Source organism: Zophobas morio, unplaced genomic scaffold (assembly GCF_036711695.1).
Source record: "Zophobas morio isolate AGI-343-1 ecotype UQ-CSIRO unplaced genomic scaffold, CSIRO_AGI_Zmor_V1 ptg000021l, whole genome shotgun sequence".
Lineage (NCBI taxonomy): Eukaryota > Metazoa > Arthropoda > Insecta > Coleoptera > Tenebrionidae > Zophobas > Zophobas morio.
The window spans coordinates 18,144,272-18,164,257 of record NW_026972126.1 but is presented as its reverse complement, the minus strand read 5'-3'; the positions used below and the strand labels follow the sequence as shown (position 1 = coordinate 18,164,257).

The 19,986-nt window shown below is 31.3% G+C and overlaps 2 protein-coding genes across 3 annotated transcripts in view; both read right to left on the bottom strand.

The window, feature by feature from the left end:
- Positions 1-9,715, bottom strand: part of LOC135131751 (uncharacterized) — a 230,190-nt gene extending 220,475 nt beyond the window's left edge. The window contains exon 1 of the mRNA XM_064059599.1: positions 9,596-9,715. The gene's annotated coding sequence lies outside the window, so the exon portion shown is untranslated. The remainder of the gene's footprint in view (positions 1-9,595) is intronic.
- Positions 9,716-14,669: 4,954 nt separating this feature from the next.
- Positions 14,670-17,235, bottom strand: LOC135132112 (larval serum protein 1 alpha chain-like). Of its 2 annotated transcripts, XM_064060064.1 has the most exons (4): positions 17,129-17,235; positions 16,950-17,083; positions 16,050-16,892; positions 14,670-15,992 (listed from the first exon to the last, which is right to left on the bottom strand). In XM_064060064.1, exons 1-4 carry the CDS (start codon positions 17,187-17,189, stop codon positions 14,754-14,756), a joined length of 2,277 nt encoding a protein of 758 aa, XP_063916134.1. In that variant the 5' UTR covers positions 17,190-17,235; the 3' UTR covers positions 14,670-14,753. The 2 variants fall into 2 exon arrangements, with proteins under 2 accessions (XP_063916134.1, XP_063916133.1); XM_064060063.1 differs by having other exon boundaries at positions 16,950-17,214.
- Positions 17,236-19,986: the final 2,751 nt, after the last annotated feature.

Below are 19,986 nucleotides of genomic sequence, written 5' to 3'. Positions count from 1 at the left end.
ACCGGAGTTTTCGAGTTAATCAGTGAATCAGCGGGTTTAACTAGGAGTTAGATACTGAAACATGTCGCTAAAGCGTTTTTTTTCTACTGGAGTCTTAAGATGCTTTCACGAAATTTCGCACTCAACCACAAGCAGATTCTGAGTAATGCTAATGTGAAAATGCGTACATTCGAGCATGAAAGAGAATAACAAATTAGTGTTGACGGATATAATTTTGTAAATACTAACTAGTAAAAGGAATACGAACACAAATCTGAAACGCAGCGAAACGGTTCAGGAAAGATTTGAATAAATTAAGTCTTCTGCTCATACATATTTGCTTCGTGTTCGTGATTTTAAAGTCAAAGAAATATATGCAAACTTAACTCAAACAGATGGAATGAAATTATGCTAGAAATTACGAATCTGCCGCTGGTAGCGGTGTTACACCGAAGGCGCATTTCTCTTCGTTAACAAAATCTAAATGGAAAAATGTAGTGTTTTAGTCTTCTGACGTCTCTTCCACGACTACCAAGTTCTTTTTTTTATTGGAATCATTACAGAACTTTCTGCACATGTTTTTGTTGAATCTTCTCTCTGTCTGTTTTACAATAAAGTTCAAATGTGTCTACTTTTCAAGATCTTGATTATTATTTGATTTTTATAAAATCTTCTCATTGTTAAGTATTCTTGACGAAGTTAAAGTTCAAATTCCAATGCTTTTTACTTCCCGGGCGTAACCTAAGGAAGTATTGTAATCGAGTCCATTGACCACTTTTATGTTTTCTCGACGTTTCGTGAGCTCTAGAGTACGAAAAAAGTAGTCTCCCGTTTCCGTCTGTCTGTCTGTCTGTCTGCCTGGTGTCTGTATCCATTTTTACTAGACATGTAATTTCCGAAACTACCGGACCGATTGTTGTCAAATTTTGTATGCATGTTAGGAATATCATGTAGATGGTTAAACGCTAACCAAACCAAAATTTATTTAATCATCTCCACCAAAAACGTGATGCCATCGTCTCAAAATTGTTAACAATAATGTTTTTTTTAATTTTATAAAATCATATACTCCTACAATTGTAGTTTACGAATCCGCAAATCAAGAACTCCTCTGTTTTAAGGAGACAAAATCAACCAAATTTCATTTTTTTTATGGGGTCGCTGATGTTTGTACGTGATTATAGTCGAATTCTTTCGAAGTATAAATATAAATACTTGTTTCAATATTGGCGTGTGAAGTTAGGTTCGGTTAGGTGGTATTAATATAAATAAAAACAAATAATTGGCTGATTTCTGAATTACCTAACCTATATGTAAACATATGTACTCGAAGTTAACCATATAACTATTAAGAGTTAATTTTTTCGTGAAATATATTCAACATTTTTTTTTCCATTTTTTTTTTAATTATGTCTTCTTCTTCTTCTTCTTCTTCTTCTTCTCTATTCGTTTCCAAATGAGGCTCTTCTAAAAGATTACTTCAAAGTCTTACAAATTTTTCTTAAAAGTCGGCTTATCTCCAGAATTTAGTTCACCAGAATTACGTTTCTTGTCAATGAGATTTTTTATAATAAGGGAGAGTAGTTTCAAAGAATTTCGGGAAGACCCTGTGCTTTGTTTTTGTCAGTAGATTGAAAGAATCTCCGGGACAACTTGTGTCAAGTTTTTGAAATAATTTTAAAGAATCTAGAAGACCATTTATGTTTTCTTTTTGAAGTAAGTAGTTTGAAAAAACCTCGTGGACCACTTGTGCTTTATTTTTGAAGTCGGTAGTTTGAAAGAATCTTTTGTATTTTTTTTTAAGAAGTTTAAACGAACGCTGGGGATTCCCTTGTCTTGTTTTTGAGGTAATTTGAAAGAATCTCCGGAGCCCTTTTGTCTTGTTTCTGAAATAGTTTCAAAGAATATGCTCTATTTTTGAAGTGGATTGAAAGAATCTCAGATATCACTTCTGTCTGCTTTTTAAAGTAATTAGGGAGCATCTCGAGGACCACTTCTATCTTGTTTCTGAAGTAGTCTGAAAGAATCTTGAGGATCGTTTGTGTTGTTGTTCAAGTGATTTGAAACAAATTTTGGAGTTTTGTTTTTGAAGCATGTAATTTGAGAAGATCTCGGAGACTATTTGTGTATCATTTTTGAAGTAGATTGAAAGAATCTCAGAAACCCATTGTGTTTTGTTTTTGAAGTAGTTTGGAAGAATGCTGGGGATTGCTTTGTGTTGTTTTTGGAGTATTTGAAAGAATCTCAGGCAGCCCTTCTATCTTATTTCTGAAATAATTTGAAATAATCTCGGGAACTTTTCGTGATTTTTTTTGAAGTAGACTGAAAGAATCTCAGGGAACAATTCTGTCGGGTTTTTTAAATAATTTGAGAGAATCTTGTTGACCATTTCTATTATGTTTTTGAAATAGTTTGAAAGAATCTTGGGGATCCGTTGTATTGCTTTTCAAGTGATTTGAAAAAACCTCGGAGAGACCTTGTGTTTGATTTTTGAAGTATGTAGCTTTAAAAGTCTCTAGAAGCCTACGTAGATGTGTTTGGTTTTTGAAGTAGTTTAAAGGAATCTCTGGTATTATGTAATTTTCTTATTTTTTATGTAATTTAAAAGAATCTCGGGGGTTCCTTCCGTTTTGTTTTTGAAGTAGTTTGAAAGAATCTCAGGAACTACTTGTGTCTAGTTTTCGAAGTGGTTTGAGAGAATTTCATTTCGGGAACCCTTTTCATCTATTTATTTATCTATTTGTTTATTTATTTATATATTTATTTATTTATATATTTATTTATTTATATATTTATTTATTTATATATTTATTTATTTATTTATTTATTTATTTATTTATTTATTTATTTATTTTGAAGACCGAATTTTGGGAATTTCTTGTGTTGTTTTTTAAGTGATTTAGAAAAACTTAGGAAACACCTTGTGTTTTGCTTTTGAAGTATGTAGTTTGAAATCGAGAATTTCTTGTGTTTAGTTTCTGAAGTAGTTTGAAGGAATCTCAGACTCTCACTTGTGTTTTGTTCTTGGAATAGTTTGAAAGAATCTCGAGGATTAATTGTCTTACTTTTTAAGTAATTTAAAGAATCGCGGGCACTCTTTTTGTTTTGTTCTTGAAGTAGGTTAAAAGAATCTCGGGGATCCCTTATATTTTTTTTGAAGTAATTTGAAAGAGTTTCGAGAACCGCTTATGTTTGGTTTTTAAAGTAGTTTAAAGGAATCTCGGGAACCCTTTGTGTTTTGTTCTTGGAATAGTTTGAAAGAATCTCGGGGATTAATTATCTTTTTTTTAAATAGTTAAAAAATCTCGGGGGTTCCTTCCGTTTTGTTTTTGAAGTAGTTTGAAAGAATGTTGGGCATCCTTGTTTTGTTTTTGAAGTAATTTGAAAGAATCTCGAAGACTACTTGTGCTTCATTTTCGACGTAGTTTGAAAGAATATCAAAAACCACTACTTCTGCCTAATTTTTGAAGTACTTTGAAAAAGTCTCGGGGACCCCTATTATTTTGTTTATTTGTTTTTAAGAATTTTTAACGAATACTGGGCGTTCCCTCATCTTGTTTTTGAAGTAATTTAAAAGAATCTCCGGCGGATCTTCTATGTTGTTTTTGAAATAGTTTGAAAGAATCTAGGTCACTACTCATGATTTGTTTTTGAAGTAGATTGAAAAAATCTCAGGGACTACTTCAGTCTAATTTTTAAAGTAATTTGAGAGGATCTCGGGCACGAATTTGGTTTGGTTTTTGAAGTAGTTTGAAAGAATCTTGGGGATCCGTTGTATTTCTTTTCAAGTGATGTGAAAAAAATCTTGGAGACTCTTTGTGTTTTGTTTTTGAAGTATGTATTTTGAAAAAATCCTCGGGGCCCTTTATGTTTGGTTTTTGAGGTAGTTTGAAGGCATATTGGGAACCCCTTGGAATAATTTAAAAGAATCCCGTGGATTAATTGTCTTATTTTTTAAGTAATTTAAAAGGTTTTCTAGGCTTCGTTACGTTTTTATTTTTTGAAGTAGTTTGAAAGAATCTCCAGAAACCCTTCTATGTTGTTTCTGAAATAGTTTGAAAGCATCTAGGGAACTTCTCGCGATTTGCTTATGAAGTAGATTGAAATAATCTCAAGGACCACTTCTGTATAATTTTTGAAGTAATTTGAGAGAATCTCGGAGACCATTTCTACCTTGTGGCTGAACTAGATTGACAGAATCTCAAGGACCACTTCTGTTTAATTTTTGAAGTAATTTGAGAGAATCTCGGAGACCATTTCTGCCTTGTGGCTGAAGTGGTTTGAAAGAATCTCCAGGAGCCCTTCTATGTTGTTTCTAAAATAGTTTGAAAGAATCTAGGGAACTTCTCGTGATTTGCTTATGAAGTAGATTGAAAGAATCTCAAGGACCGCTTCTATTTAATTTTTGAAGTAATTTGAGAGAATCTCGGAGACCATTTCTACCTTGTGGCTGAAGTAGTTTGAAAGAATCTTGGGGATCCCTTGTGTTTTATTTTTGAAGTAGTTTGAAGGAATCTCGGCAACTCCTCGAGTTTTGTTTTTAGAATAATTTGAAAGAATCTGCGGGATTATTTGTCTTATTTGTAAAGTAATTGAAAAGGGTGTCAAGGCTTCCTTCCGTTTTTTTTTTTTTTGAAGTAGTTTGAAAGAAACTCCGGGAACTCTTCCTGAAAGAATTTGAAAGAATCTCGGGAAACCTGTGTGTTTTGTTAGTTTGAAAGAATGTCAGTTATCCCTTATTTTGTTTTTGAGGTAATTTGAAAGAATCTGCGGCAGTCCTTTTATCTTGGTCCTGAAATAGTTTGAAAGAATTTCAGTAACTTGTCATGATTTGTATTTGAAATCGATTGAAAGAATCTCAGGGACCACTTCTGTCTATCTTTTAAAGTAATTTGAGAGAATCTGAGGCAGTTCTTCTATCTTGTTTTTGAAGTAGTTCGAAAAAATCTTGGGGATCCCATACGTTGTTTTTCAAATGATTTGAAAAAACCTCGGAGACAATTTGTGATTTGTTTTTGAAGTATATGGTTTGAATAAATCACAGGGACCACTTGTGATTGGTTTTTGAAGTAGTTTGAAGGAATTTCGGGATCCCTTGAGTTTTTTTTTTAGAATAGTTTGAACTAATGTCGGGAATTAATTGTCTCATTTTTTAAGTAGTTTAAAAGAATGTCGGTTACTCTTGTTTTGTTTTTGAAGTAATCTGAAAGAATTTCAGGAACCATTTGTGCTTAATTTTTGAAGTAGTTTAAAAGAATCTCAGAAACTACTTGTGTCTTCGTTTTCGAAGTAGTTTTTAAGAATCCCGGGAACCCCTTTTATTTCTTTATTTTTTTAAAAGAAGTTTGAACGAACATCACGGATTCCCTCGTCTTGTTTTTGAAGTAATTTGAAAGAATCTCCGGCAGCCCTTCTACCTTGTGCCTGAAACTGCTTGGAAGAACCTCGGAAACTTCTCTTGATTTGTTTTTGAAATAAATTGAAAGCATCTGTGGCATCATTTCTGCCTAGTTTTTGAAGTAATTGAGAGAATCTCAAAGACCACTTCTATAACGTATCTGAAGTAGTTTTAATGAATCTTGGAAATCCCTTGTGTTGTTTTTCAAATGATTTGAAAAAATCTCGAGAACCTCTTGTGTTTGGTTTTTAAAGTAGCTTAATTGTCTTACTTTTTAAGTAGTTAAAGGAATGTAGTGGGTTCCTTCCATTTTGTTTTTTAAGTAATTTGAAAGAATGTCTTGGATCCCTTGTTTTGTTTTTGAAGTAGTTTGAAGGAATCTTGAGACGCCTTGAGTTTTGTTCTTAGAATAATGGCCAACAATCTCGGGGATTAATTGTCTTATTTTCTAAGTAATTTTAAAGAATCTTGGAAGTTCCTTCCGCTTTGTTTTTGAAGTAGTTTGAAGAATATCGGTTATCTTTGTTTTGTTTTTGAAGTAATCTGAAAGAATCTCAGGAACCATTTGTGCTTAGTTTTTGAAGTACTTGTTTCTAGTTTTCGAAGTAGTTTTTAAGAATCATGGGAACCCCTTTTATTTATTTACTTTTTTTTTTAAGAAGTTTCAACGAATATCAGGGATTCCCTCGTCTTGTTTTTGAAGTAATTTGAAAGAATCTCCGGCAGCTCTTCTATCTTGTTTCTGAAATAGCGTGTAAAAATCTAGGGAACTTCTCGTGATTTGTTTTTGAAGTAGATTGAAAACATCTCTGGCACCACCTCGGTCTGTTTTTTGAAGTAATTTGAGAGAATCTCGGAGATCACTTCTATAACGTATCTGAAGTAGTTTGAAAGAATCTTGGGGATAACTTGTGTTATTTTTCAAGTGATTTGAAAAAACCCGGAGATCCCTTTTAGTTTATTTTTAAAGTATGTAGTCTGAAAAAATCTCGAGAATCTCTTGTGTTTGGTTTTTGCAGTAGCTTAAAGGAATCTCGGGAACCCCATGTGTTTTGTTCTTGGAATAGTTTGAAAGAATCTCGCGGGTTCCTTCCATTTTGTTTTTGAAGTGGTTTGAAGGAATCTTGAGATGCCTTGAGTTTTGTTTTTGGAATAATTGGAACTAATCTCGGAGATTAATTGTCTTATTTTCTAAGTAATTTAAAAGAATCTTGGACATTCCTTCCGCTTTGTTTTTGAAGTAGGTAGTTTGAAAGAATGTCGGTTACTCTTGTTTTGTTTTTGAAGTAATCTGAAAGAATCTCGGGAACCAGTGTGCTTAATTTTTAAAATAGTTTGAAAGAATCTCAGGAACCACTTGTGTCTAGTTGTCAAAGTAGTTTTTAAGAATCTTGGAAACCCCTTTTGTTTATTTACTTTTTTGAAGAAGAAGTTTGAACGAAAATCAGGGATTCCCTCGTCATAACTCGGAAGAATCTCGGGAACTTCTCCTGATTTGTTTTTGAAGTAGATTGAAAGAATCTCAGAGACCATTTCTGTCTGCTTTTTGAAGTAATATGAAAGAATCTCAAGGACGAATTTGGTTTAGTTTTTGAAGTAGTTTGAAAGAATCTCGGGAACCCCTTTATTTGTTCTTGAAATGGTTTGAAATAGTTTTGAGGGTCCATTCTTGTCTTACTTTTTCAAGTAATTTCAATTAATCTCGGGCACCCCTGGTGTTTTGTTTGAGAAGTATGGGGTTTGATAGAATCTCAGAAATCCCATCTGGTTGGTTTTTGAAGTAGTTGGAAAGAAATTAGAGATCTTCTGTCTGGTTTTTGAAGTAATTTGAAAGAATCTCGGGAGCCTCTTGTGTTTTGTTTTTGAAGTAGTTCGAAAGAATTTCTGAGATCCTCTGTCTTTTTTTTGAAGAAATTACAAAAAAATCTCTACAATTCCATGTCTCACTGTTTCATTTTGGGAACAGCGAATAGAAACAATTTTGTGCAATTATTTTTAAAATATTAAAAAAGTTACTGGAAACGGATTAACAATTTCTTCGAAAATATTAATGCACTGATAAAGGCCAAAGTTATGTCTATATTTCTAGCGAGTTTCACCATTTGCAAATGTTCCGATCAACATTATTTGAGCAAGAACACGTATGTTAATTCCAACACGTTCTAGAGATTTGATTAAAACATGGGTGAACTTGACTTAATCAATAAAAAATATAAAATAATAATATAATAAGAGTCACAGTTTAAATTACGTGGATGTAAGTAAACTGTCATAATAAAATTTGGACAAAGACAAAGCGAATTCGTACCCCACAAATGTAAGATTATTTTACTGTATAAAATCCAAATCATTTTAATGTAGAATATTTTGAGATAACGTTATTAAATTTTTGGTAGGGTTGAATAGCCAAATTTTAATTAAAGAAAAGTTATACAACATAAACTTTTCGTCCAAATTGAGTGAAAAAACCCAATTGTTCTTTTTCAATTTAACAAACACCGCAAATATTTAACGAGCTCTGTAAACGGAAACGCTGTCGGTTTTTTCTGTTTAACATTGTATAACCGTATTTTCTATTTATTTACTTAAACTGTGTATGAAATGCTTTTTCAAGCATTTTCAGTACGTTCATTATCTTTATCTGGAAATGCGTCGGTGTAATTCATTTTGTTTACATATAAACAAGACCGCCTGAAAAGCAATTTACACCGAACGCAATAAACAATTATTAGATTTTTCCAGTTGATCTCGCTTTAAAACGACGAAATGGAAATTTTCTGCCGAACCCAAGAAAAACACGTTTTTCTTTGTTTTAGGAGGGAAACTTAAATCTAAAAATAAAATCCCAACCGATAATTTTTCACATACATACATCGACTCGTACTGAATAATAAATCATTACTACATTATTCATGAATTAATTTCGCTCTAATATTAGCCAACATCACCCCCACAACCCACTAATTTAAAACATATTATCATCATCCCCATATTTTATTAACGCCGCAAACCAATGTCATTTTTATCATCGATCCATTAAAATCTGATTTTACGAACTCGACACCCCATCCACCAAACTCGCACATTTCCAATGCAATCCTCGTAAATCCCCAAATCGCTCAACTTATCTGCACATATGTCCCGGCATCCAATAACAACGACTCACTTCACCCGAAACTGCAACGATTTCCAACCCATCAAACAACGAGAAGTCAGTGACATTTTTATTCTATGACTACTGTCTACAATCCGCTACGAATACCATCCACAATACTTTATTTAAGCATCGTCGATCGATTCGTTATTTTCGGTCATCGATTTATAATTCATACTATTTCCAGTGGGTTTGTTACGAACACTTCGGGGTGGCCCAATCTTATCGAAACGGTAACTCGCGCTTTATGACAGTTTTTGCGCTGGTTCATTCCACAGAACATCAAACCGCACTCAACAATTGCACATGAATTATTTATGGGGATGAGGGTTACTTCAACCCTTCCGGAGCCAAGATATTGGGGAGGGAATTGTAAATGCAGAACTGACCTGATTAACAAGGCGAAATTGTGGCCCGGCGCATCCGCCATTTTTGGGCAAAATTTGATGGAAATATTTTGCGTTTTCAGGTGTTTTGAGTAATTTTTTTGGAAATTATAAATTATGGAATCGAGCTCGAAAATATGTTTTTTGCAGACATTTCAGAGCGCACACGTAAAGAGCACATTATTATTTATGTGTTTCTTAGAATCGGTAGTTTTACAGCGAATATGTTCTATTTTTATAACATTATTTCTGGAATTACTTTTTTATTTTTTTCCGACCCATAAAGCGGCATAAATAAACGCAAATACGAATCTTTATTATTATTCGGAAACAACATATGCTGCACAACATTTAGCTGGCTTTTAGTTTTAATTATAATTTTTTTAATATTAAAAACACATTTTTGTGTTTTTAATATCTGTTGTTATAGTTCGATAGGTAAAAATAATTTAAAACGAAAATATAAATTGCTATCCCGGCGCATCCACCATTTTTAAATAAACATTCGATTTATTTTAAATTAACATCAAATATATATTTCTATTTATTAGAAGCATTTTTATATTCACTTTTATTTTACCATTAACCACATTTTTTTTTACAAATATTTTCCTAATATCGATTTTTCCTCTAGTAATGCTAATACTAATAATAATAATGCTACGAAGGAATTATTACCATAGTTCTGTCCAGACTTCTCCATCTTCTAAACTTTCACAAAGTTCACACACGTTTTTGGTTAAATAACTTCGAAAGCGCGCACATGCGAATACTGCAGACGGCGCGAACTGTTGGAAAGCGTCGCGACGACTGCCAGCATCATGTTAGTCATGGAGTTCGGTAGTCTACCACGTCCTTTCTACATCGATCTGACAAATAGAAGGGGCGTGCCACTAATAGCGCTTCTTCAAAAAGATATATAAACGAAAGAAATTGCTCTAAGCTGATTACTTGTATCGACTGAGCCGGTTTTCGTCGGCTAAGCTTGCTGAAATTTCCGAAAGTGTTTGACGAAGAGTGGGGTTTCAGCAGCTACGCTGTCGCTGGGGTTTTTTAGTATTGTTGTTTTTCATATTTTTGTTCGTGCATTTCAAATTAATTCTTTAACTTTACATTTTGTTTTCTGATTGTTGTTAAATTTTAGTTGTATGTTAGGAATATTATGTAGATGGTAAAACACACTAACTAATATTTCCAAATTTTCCAAAAGTAAATTTTCTTTAAATTTTATAACTTCATGTACTCCTCCATTTGTGGTTTATGAATCCGTGTTGAGTCTTTTCACCTTGAAATTGCAAAATCGAATGCTTTGATACCTTGCCAAAGGAATTGATGATGTCGTCTTAAAATTATTTTAATTATTAACTTAAAATTATGGATATGTAACAATTTTTAGAGTTCCCAATTTTTCGTCTTTTCAATTTGTCGATTCTTTAATATTTCAATTTTTCAATTTTTAGATGCTTTGATTTCTTGATTCTTCAATTCTTCAATTTTTCGATGCTTTAATTTTTCAATTTTCAAAATTTTCTAATTTTCGGTCTCTCAAATTTTCAGTTCATTATTTCGATTTTTCAGGTTTTTGGTTTTTCAATTCATCGGTTTTCTGATGTTTCGATTTCTCGATTTTTCGATTTTTCCATTTTTCAATTTTTAATTTGTAGATTTTGTCCATTTTTCAAATTTTCTGTTTTTTGACGTTTCCACTTCTTAATTTTTCAGTTATTTAATATTTCGATTTTTGAATTTTTCGTTTTGCCAGGATTTTGATTTTTCCCTTTCCCAATTTTTAAAATTTTTTAATTTTCAACTTCGATTTTTTTACTTTTCGAATTTTCTCTTTTTGCAATTTTTCGATTTTTCAATTTTTTAATGTTTCAGTTTTGGAATTTTTCATTGTGTATGTCAAATATTCAATTTTTCAATTTTTAAATTTTACATTGTTCAATTTTTCGATACTTTAATTTGTCAATTTTTAAAATTCCAAAATTTTCGATTTGTCAATTTTTCACTTCTTCGTTATTTCGATTTTTCAGGTTTTTGGTTTTTCAATTCTTGGCTTTTTCAGGATTTTGGTTTTTCAGTTCATCGGTTTTCTGATGTTTCGATTTCTTGATTATTCAATTTTACAATTTTTTAATGCTTATTACAGTTTTGGAATTTTTCAATATTTGGATTCTTCAATTTTTAAACTTTACGATTTTTCGATTTCTCGATTTTTTACTTTTTCCATTTTTCAATTTCCCAATTTTTAAATTTTATATTGTTTCAAACTTCAATTTTTCGATTTTCTGATGTTTCGATTTCTTGATTTTTCAGTTATTCATTATTTCGATTTTCAGGATTTTGGTTGTTCATTTTTTCGATTTCTAAAATGTTTGACTTTTCAACTTCGATTTTTCGACTTTTCGATTTTTCGATGTTTACAATTTTTCGATTTCCCAATTTTTTGATATTTCAGTTCTGAAATTTTTCAATTTTTCTTCCATTTTTCAATATTTTGATTTTTCGATTTTTTTCGACTTTTAAATTTTAGACATTTTAATTTTTCAAATGCTTTGATTACATGATTTTTTAATTTTTCGATTCTTTGATATTTTAATTTTTCGTTTTTTCAGGATTTTGAGCTTTCCCTTTTTCGATTTTTTAAATATTTGAATTTTCAACTTCGATTTCTAGAATTTTTTATTTTTTAATTTTTCAATTTTTTTCCATTTTTCAATTTTTCGTTCTTTCAGGATTTTGATTTGTCACTTTTTCTTTTTTTGAAATTTTCTATTTTTCTTTTTCTTCGACATTTCAATTTTTCGATATTTACTATTTTTCAATTTCTCAATTTTTGGAAGTCTCAGTTCTAGGAATTTTGAATTTTTCGATATTTCAGTTTTGAAATTTTTCGTTGTGTATTTCAAAATTTCAATTTTTTAATATTTCGACTTTCCAATTTTCCTAATTTTTCGATTTTCAAATCTTAAATTCTTCAATTTTTCGATTTTTTTATCTAATTTTTCAATTTTTCTTCCATTTCTCAAACTTGCGATATTTCAGTTTTGGATTTTCGATTTTTGGATTTTACGTTTTTCATTTTTCAAATTTTCGGTATTTTTGATGTTTTGATTACATGATTTTTCAATTTTTTGATTCTTCGATATTTTAATTTTTCGTTATTTCAGGATTTTGGTTTTTCAAGTTTTCGATTTTTAAAATTTTTGACTTTTCAACTTCGACTTTTCGACTTTTTGAATTCTCAAAATTTTAATTTTTGAGTTTTAGATTTTTTCGATTTTTCAATTTTTCGATCCTTTCATGTTTCGTTTTCTTCATTTTCAGTTATTCAATGTTCCGATTTTTGAATTTTTCGTTTTTTCAGGATTTTTATTTTTCATTTTCTCGATTTTTAAAATTTTTGGCTTCGATTTTTCGAGTTTCCGTTTTCTCGAATTTTTCAATTTATTTGTTTATTAAATTTTGGAATTTTCAATTTTTTAAATTTTGATTTTTTTTGATGTTTTGATTACATTTTTATATTTTTCGATTCTTCGATGTATTTTTTTTGTATTTCAAAATAACAATTTTTCTTTTCAATTTTTCATTTTAGATTCTTCATCTTCTCCTTTTTTGATGTTACGATCTTCCATATTTTCAATTTTTGGATTTTTCAATTTTTTGATATTTCAGTTTTAGGATTTTTGAATTTTCGATTTTTTTGATTTTTAAATTTTACATTTTTTAATTTTTCACATTTTCGGTTTTTATGATGTTTTGATTTCTTGATTTTTCAATTTTCCGATTCATCAATATTTTTTCGGGATTTTGAGTTTTCTCTTTTTCGATTTTTAAAATTTATCATTTTTCAATTTCGATTTTTAGAATTTTCGATTTTTTTGATTTTTTATTTTTTGAATTTTAAATTGTTTCCATTGTTCAATTCTTCGATCCTTTGATGCTTCGTCTTCTTGATTTTCAGTTGTTCAATATTCCAATTTTTGAATTTTTCGTTCTTTCAGGACTTTTTCGATTTTTAAAATTTTTTACTTTTCAACATCGATTTTCCGACTTTTCGTTTTTTCTACTTTTCAATTTCACAATTTTTTGACTTTTAGAATGTTTCAATTTTTCGATATTTCAGTTTGGAAATTTTTCATTGTGTATTTTAAAACTTAAATTTTTCTAATTTTCGACTTTCCAGTTTTGCTAATTTTGCAATTTTTAAATCTTAGATTCCTCAATTTTTCGATTTTTTTATCAATTTTTCCTCCATTTTTCAAATTTACGCTATTTCAGTTTTGGAATTTTCGATTTTTCAATTTTGTTCGATTTTTAAATTTTATATTTTTTCATTTTTCAAATTTTCGGTGTTTTTGATGTTTTGATTACATAATTTTTAAATTTTTTGATTGTTCGATATTTTAATTAATTTTGGTTTTTCACTTTTTCAATTTTTAAATTTTTTTCTTTTCAACTTCGAATTTTCGACTTTTCGATTTTCCTAATTTTCAATTTTTAAGTTTTAGATTTTTTCCATTTTTCATCCTTTCATGTTTCGTTTTTTTGATTTTCAGCTATTCAATGTTTCGATTTTTGAATTTTTCGTTTTTTCAGGATTTTGATTTTTCACTTCCTCGATTTTTTACATTTTTGCCTTCGATTTTTCAAGTTTTCGATTTCTCGATTTTTACAATTTTTGGATATTTCAGTTTTGGAATTTTTCATTGCAGATTTCAAAATTTAAATTTTGCCACTTTTCAATTTCTCGATTTTTTACTTTTTCGATTTTGAAATTGTAGATTAAACTTTCCGATTTTTTGATGTTTCGATTTCTCAATTTTACAATCTTTTGATTTTCAGTTTTTCTTTCATTTTTTAATTTTTCGATATTTCAGTTTTGAGATTTTCGATTTTTCGATTTTTTTCGAATTGTTTCCGATTTTTAAATTTTGCAATATTTAATTTTTTGACATTTTGATTACATGATTTTTCTACTTTTCAATATTCAAAATTCAAATATTCTTCGATATTTTCATTTTTCAACTTTTAAAATTTTAGATTTTTCAATTTCTCAATTCTTCATACCTTCGATTTTCTATTTTTCAATTTTTCGAATTTTTAAACAATTTTTGATGTTTCGATTTAGCAATATTTAGATTTCTCGACCTCAAAGTTTTAGAAGTTCCGGTTTTCAAATTTTTCGGTTTTTCATGTTTTTTTTCCTTTTTCGATTTTTTAAATATCCGATTTTTCAATTTTTTGATGTTTCATTTTCGGGATTCTTTCATTTCTCGATTAAATTTTTTTGGATTTTCAATTTTTCGATATTTCAGTTTTGCGACTTCTCAATATGTATTTCGTTTCTACAATTTTTCGATTTCGGACTTTTTGATTTTTCAGATTTTTAAATTCCTCAATTTTTCAATTTTTTCATGTTCCGATTTCTTGGTTTTTCAATTTTTCGATTCTTCAATTTTTCTTCCATTTTTCAATTTTTTAATATTTCAGTTCTGGTATTTTTCAATATTTCAATTCTTCAATTTTTCGACTTTTTGATTTTTCGAATTCTCAATTGTTTACTTTTTCGATTTTCCAATGTTTTCAGTTTTTGATTTTGATTTTTCAATTTTTCAATTTCACGGTTTACAGAGTTTTCGATGTTTCAAACATTTTCGGCTTTACGATTTTTCGTATTTTCATTTTTGTTTGTCACACCATATAAATTGCTACTTTTTTTGCATATGTACATAAAAAAATAAAACAGTTTTAAAATTAATGCTTTTTATTTCTCAAACAACTTTCACATATTGCCTTTAAATCAAAAACGTCAACCTTTCAGAGTAATACATTAATAGTTGAAGTACTCATCGATGCCATAGCTTGGTTTAGGGTAGTACTGCTGCCCATAACCGTACTGTTTGTACTGTTGTCCCTGCTGCTTGTACTGCTGGTTAGCATTCTGCTGCTGGTAGTACTGCTGCGAGTTGTAGTTCTTGGTGTTGGTGTAGTCCCTCTGCGCGGGATAGTACTGCTTCTGCCTGTAGTACTCTTGCTGAGAATAGTTAACCGCATCAGAATCCCTATGGTAAACCTTAGTTTCATACATATACGCATTAGGAATAGTGTAGAACACTTTCTCCCAATACACTGGACGGTCGAAAGGATAACCCATTGGATAAGCATCAACATACTGAGATCCGGTACCAACCATCGGTACATCAGCCTTCTGGGTTTTGTAGGGTACAGTTTTCGCAACGAAAACGTAGAACTGGTATGGCACACCACCATAAGATCCCTTTGGCAGCATGTACTTTTGTGGGAAACCAAACCAGTATTGGTTACCCTTGGCAGTATATTGCTCCTCTTGCACACCCATAACCTTCTGGTACCCTTGGTAGTACGAAGTCCTGTCGTGCATGTAGTTGTAGATTTCGCGGGAGTTCCTGGTGATCACGTTCTGACCAGACTTGAGCTTGTAGACGAAGTGGTCGAACTGAACGAAGTTCATCCAGTTTTCGGTCAAGTTGATGTAGCGGCCGTACTCGTCGTACTTAGGACCCAGGAATACTTTAACTACGGCTTCGGTTTCGGTTTGAGAGTCCACGTAGACTTTGTAGGTGAAAGCTTTGTGGTTGAGGCGCTGTTGGGCTACTTGGACTTTGAAGGAGTCCTGGACGAATTCTTCAGGAGTCACGTAGACGGCGCTGCTCAAATCGGCGTAGTAGTAGTCGAAGTAGGTGACAAGACGGTCGAATTCCACATTCTTGACCTCCACACCTTCGTAGACGAGGTCTCTGTCGGTGTAGTACTTGTAGTGTTGGGCCTTGAACTTGAAGAAGAAGGTGATGAGTTTCTTGTAGAGTTGGTAGAAGGCGGGGTCGCGCATGCAGGTTTCGAAGTGTTCAAGGGCCGAAGGGTAGAGCTTGTGGTAGCTAATGGGGGTGAAAGAGTAACCCAGGAGGTGACGGGCGAAGACTTGGTAGGCGCCGTAGTACTGGTAGTAGGGGGAGTCTGGGTTTCCTTCAATCAGGTTTCCTAGGGTGTTGATGCCTTCTTGGGTGAAAAGTTCGACTACTTGTCCGGATTTCTACGAAACAAAAGGGTGACATTGTAGGTGATTCAAACCCAACGACTAAGTACTTACGGTCATGACGTAGCCACTGTCGATGGCATCACGGATCCTCCTTTCGTAGTCCTGGACGTAGCTGTAGCTGTAGGCGTACTTGTTGGAGCCGTATTTCTGGCCGTAGTTGTAGAAGTACTCATACAAGTGGGCGTAGTTGGGTCTGACTGGGAATTGAGCTCCAGATGGGTAAGTCAACGATGGGTAGTATCCAGTTTCGAAAGGTACTTCCCAGTTGTAGACAGAGATTTCGCCGAAGTCGTTCGAGATACGTTCCAAGTGGTACCTGGCCAGGATTTGTTGGTACATGTAGTAGAAAAGTTCACCACGGTTGTCGTATTTCAGGTTGAATTCTTCGCCGTTCATCCAGTAAGGGTAGTACAAGTTGTAGTAATAGTAGAAGGAGTTGATTCCCACATCTTCGGTGAAGTACGACAAAGACTGCTCGGGGTGCAAGTTCAAATAGTACCCGGAGTAGTTAGCATAGATGGTCTTGCCGTTGTACTGAGCACCATACTGACCACGGTACATCTGCTTGTAGAACTGGGCTTCTTGGATTACTTCGGAGTTGTAGAAGTAGTACGGGTACACTTCATAGATTGGTGGCAAAGCATAGTAGTAGGTGTCTGGACGATGGATCAAAGCAACGGAAAGAGAATACAGGTACATTCCTTCGTTGACATTGTTCCTAGCCCATACAGCCGTCTTGTAGAAAGTCTCCCAAGTGTTGGCATAGTAGAAAAGCTTGAACAAAGCGATAGCTTGCTTCAGGTGCTCTTGGTAGAACACTGAGAAGATCTCGCCTCTTTGGAGAGCCTTTCCGTAGTACCAGTAGTTGTAGAATTCTTCAACGGCTTCAGGTTTCTACACAATCAAAGATTAATTTATTAATGTACACTTGGTGTGAAGGTTGAAACTCACCGTGTATTCGGGTTTGTTCTCGTAGAAGCGGTAGCTCTTGCCAATTTCGATGTGGTCCGGGTAGTAGCTGAGTTGGTTCACGTACTTGAACAAACGGTAGATTTCCTTCTGTCGTGATGCTTGGTATCCAGTGCCTGTATAAAAATTAGACTTTATAGTTCCAAAAAATGTATGCTTACCATTGGGGACGGAGACAGCGGCGCAAAGGCCTGCGAGTAAAGCTACCAAAAGGAATCTCATGTTTGTTGTGTGACCAACCGACGAGAATGATTTGTCGCAGGACAGCACACCTTTTATATGAAATTAACTTTAACCCTCCCTGACCTTACAGATAAAAGTGATTGTACCTAAGTAAAATAATATTCGTTTACGTAATTGTTTACTGCTTTGACGGATTTGATTGTTGTCAGCTGGAATATTTCTGCCAGGGTCTTATCGTATAATTATGTTTACGAGATTGAGTTAAAGCAAAATGCAAGTACTTACGGTCATGACGTAGCCACTGTCGATGGCATCACGGATCCTCCTTTCGTAGTCCTGGACGTAGCTGTAGCTGTAGGCGTACTTGTTGGAGCCGTATTTCTGGTCGTAGTTGTAGAAGTACTCATACAAGTGGGCGTAGTTGGGTCTGACTGGGAATTGGGCTCCAGATGGGTAAGTCAACGATGGGTAGTATCCAGTTTCGAAAGGTACTTCCCACTTGTAGACAAAGATTTCTCCGAATCAATTTTTTATTTCAATTTTTAAATTTTTAATTCTTCAATTTTTCCATTTTTTAATGTTTAGATCTTTCATTTATCCAATTTTTGGATGTTTCAATTTTTCTACCATTTTTCAATGTTTTGATATTTCAGCTTTGGGATTTTCGATTTTGTTCGATTTTCAAATTTTAGATTTTTTAATTTTTCAAATTTTCGGTTTTTATGATGCTTTGATTACATGATTTTTCAATTTTTCGATTCGCTAGTATTTTAATTTTTCGTTTTTTTTGGGATTTTGAGTTTTCCCTTTTTCGATTTTTTAATTTTAGATTCTTCAATTTTTCCATTTTTTGATGTTTCGATCTTTCATTTTTTCAATTTTTGAATTTTTCAATTTTTCTTAAGTTCTTCAATTTTTAATTTTTCAAATTTTCGGTCTTAATGATATTTTGATTACAAGATTTTTCAATTTTTTCGAATCGTTGATATTTTAGTTTTTCGTTTTTTCGGGATTTTGAGTTTTCTCTTTTTCGATTTTTAAAATTTTTAACTTTCCAATTTCGATTTTTCGAGATTTCAATTTTTAATTTTTCAATGATTCAATTTTAAATTTTTTCCATTTTTCAATTTTTCGATCCTTTGATGCTTCGCTTTCGTGATTTTCAGTTACTCAATATTTCAGTTTTGAATTTTTCGTTCTTTCAGGATTTTGATTTTTCAGGTTTTCGATTTTTAAAATTTTTAATCTCTCGACTATGATTTTTCGACTTTTCAATTTTTCAATTTTTCGATTCTTTGATTTCTTGATTTCTTCAATTCTTCAATTCTTCCATAGTTTAGTTTTTCAATTTTCAAAATTTTCAAATTTTCGGTCCCTCAATTTTTCAGTTCATTATTTCTATTTTTCAGGTTTTGGTTTTTCAATTCATGGGTTTTCTGTTGTTTCAATTTCTCGATTTTTCAATTTTTAGATTCTTCAATTTTTCAAGTATCCGATTTTTCGATTACTCGATTTTTTGCTTGTTCGATTTTTCAAATTTTCGATTTTTAAATGGTAGATTTTGTGCATTTTTCAAATTTTCGGTACATTGTGTTTCGATTCCTTAATTTTTCAGTTATTCTGTATTTCGATTTTTGAATTTTTCGTTTTTTCAGGAATCTGATTTTGCATTGTTGTGATTTTTATAATACTTCGTTTTTTCAGGATTTTGATTTTTTCCTTTCCCAATTTTTAAAATTCTTGACTTTTCAACTGCGATTTTTTTCGATTTCTCAATTTTTTCATGTCTCAGTTTTAAAATTTTTCAATGTGTATTTCAAAAATTCAATTTTTCGATTTTACGACTTTCCAATTGCTTTTTCTCATTTTCTCGATTTTTGTTACTTTTCGATTTTTAAATTTTAGATTCTTAAATTTTTCAATCTTTTAATGTTTTGAATTTTAGATTTTTTAATTTCTTGATTCTTCAATTTTTCGATACTTTAATTTGTACAATTTTTAAAATTTCGATTTTTGAATTCTTTGATATTTCGATTTTTCAGGTTTTTGGTTTTTCAATTCTTGGATTTTTCGGGATTTTGGTTTTTAAGTTCATCGGTTTTCTGACGCTTCGATTTCCCAATTATTCAATTTTTCGATTTTTTATTATTTCCATTTTTCGATTTTTAAATTTTAAATTTTTGCCATTTTTCAATATTTCGATTCTTTGATGTTTCGATTTCTTTATTTTTCATTTGTTCATTGTTTCGATTTTCAGGTCTTTGAATTTTCACTTTTTCGATTTCTAAAATTTTTGACTTTTCAACTTCGATTTTTCGACTTTTCGATTATTCGATGTTTGCAATTTTTCGATTTTCCAATTTTTTGATGTTTCAGTTCTGGAATTTTTCAATTTTTTGATTTTCCAATAGTTCGATATTACCGTTTTGTAATTTTTCATTTTGTATTTCAAAATATCAATTTTTTATTTCAATTTTTAAATTTTAGATTCTTCAATTTTGCCATTTTTTAATGTTTAGATCTTTCATTTATCCAATTTTTTAATTTTTCAATTTTTCTACCATTTTTCAATGTTTTGATATTTCAGCTTTGGGATTTTTGATTTTTCGATTTTGTTCGATTTTCAAATTTTAGATTTTTTAATTTTTCAAATTTTCCGTTTTTATGATGCTTTGATTACCTGATTTTTCAATTTTTCGATTCGCTAGTATTTTAATTTTTCGTTTTTTTTGGGATTTTGAGTTTTCCCTTTTTCGATTTTTAAAATTTTTGAATTTCAACTTAGATTTTTTTTATTTTTCAATTTTTGAATTTTAAATTTTTACCATTTTTTAAA

Bases quoted from the DNA above. Each gene is read 5' to 3' on its own strand.
- LOC135132112 (XM_064060063.1), bottom strand. From the start codon at position 17,189: ATGAGATTCCTTTTGGTAGCTTTACTCGCAGGCCTTTGCGCCGCTGTC. The intron at 16,893-16,949 runs GTGAGTTTCAAC...TTGATTGTGTAG, and splicing joins AGAACAAACCCGAATACACG to AAACCTGAAGCCGTTGAAGA. The intron at 15,993-16,049 runs GTAAGTACTTAG...TTTGTTTCGTAG, and splicing joins ACAGTGGCTACGTCATGACC to AAATCCGGACAAGTAGTCGA.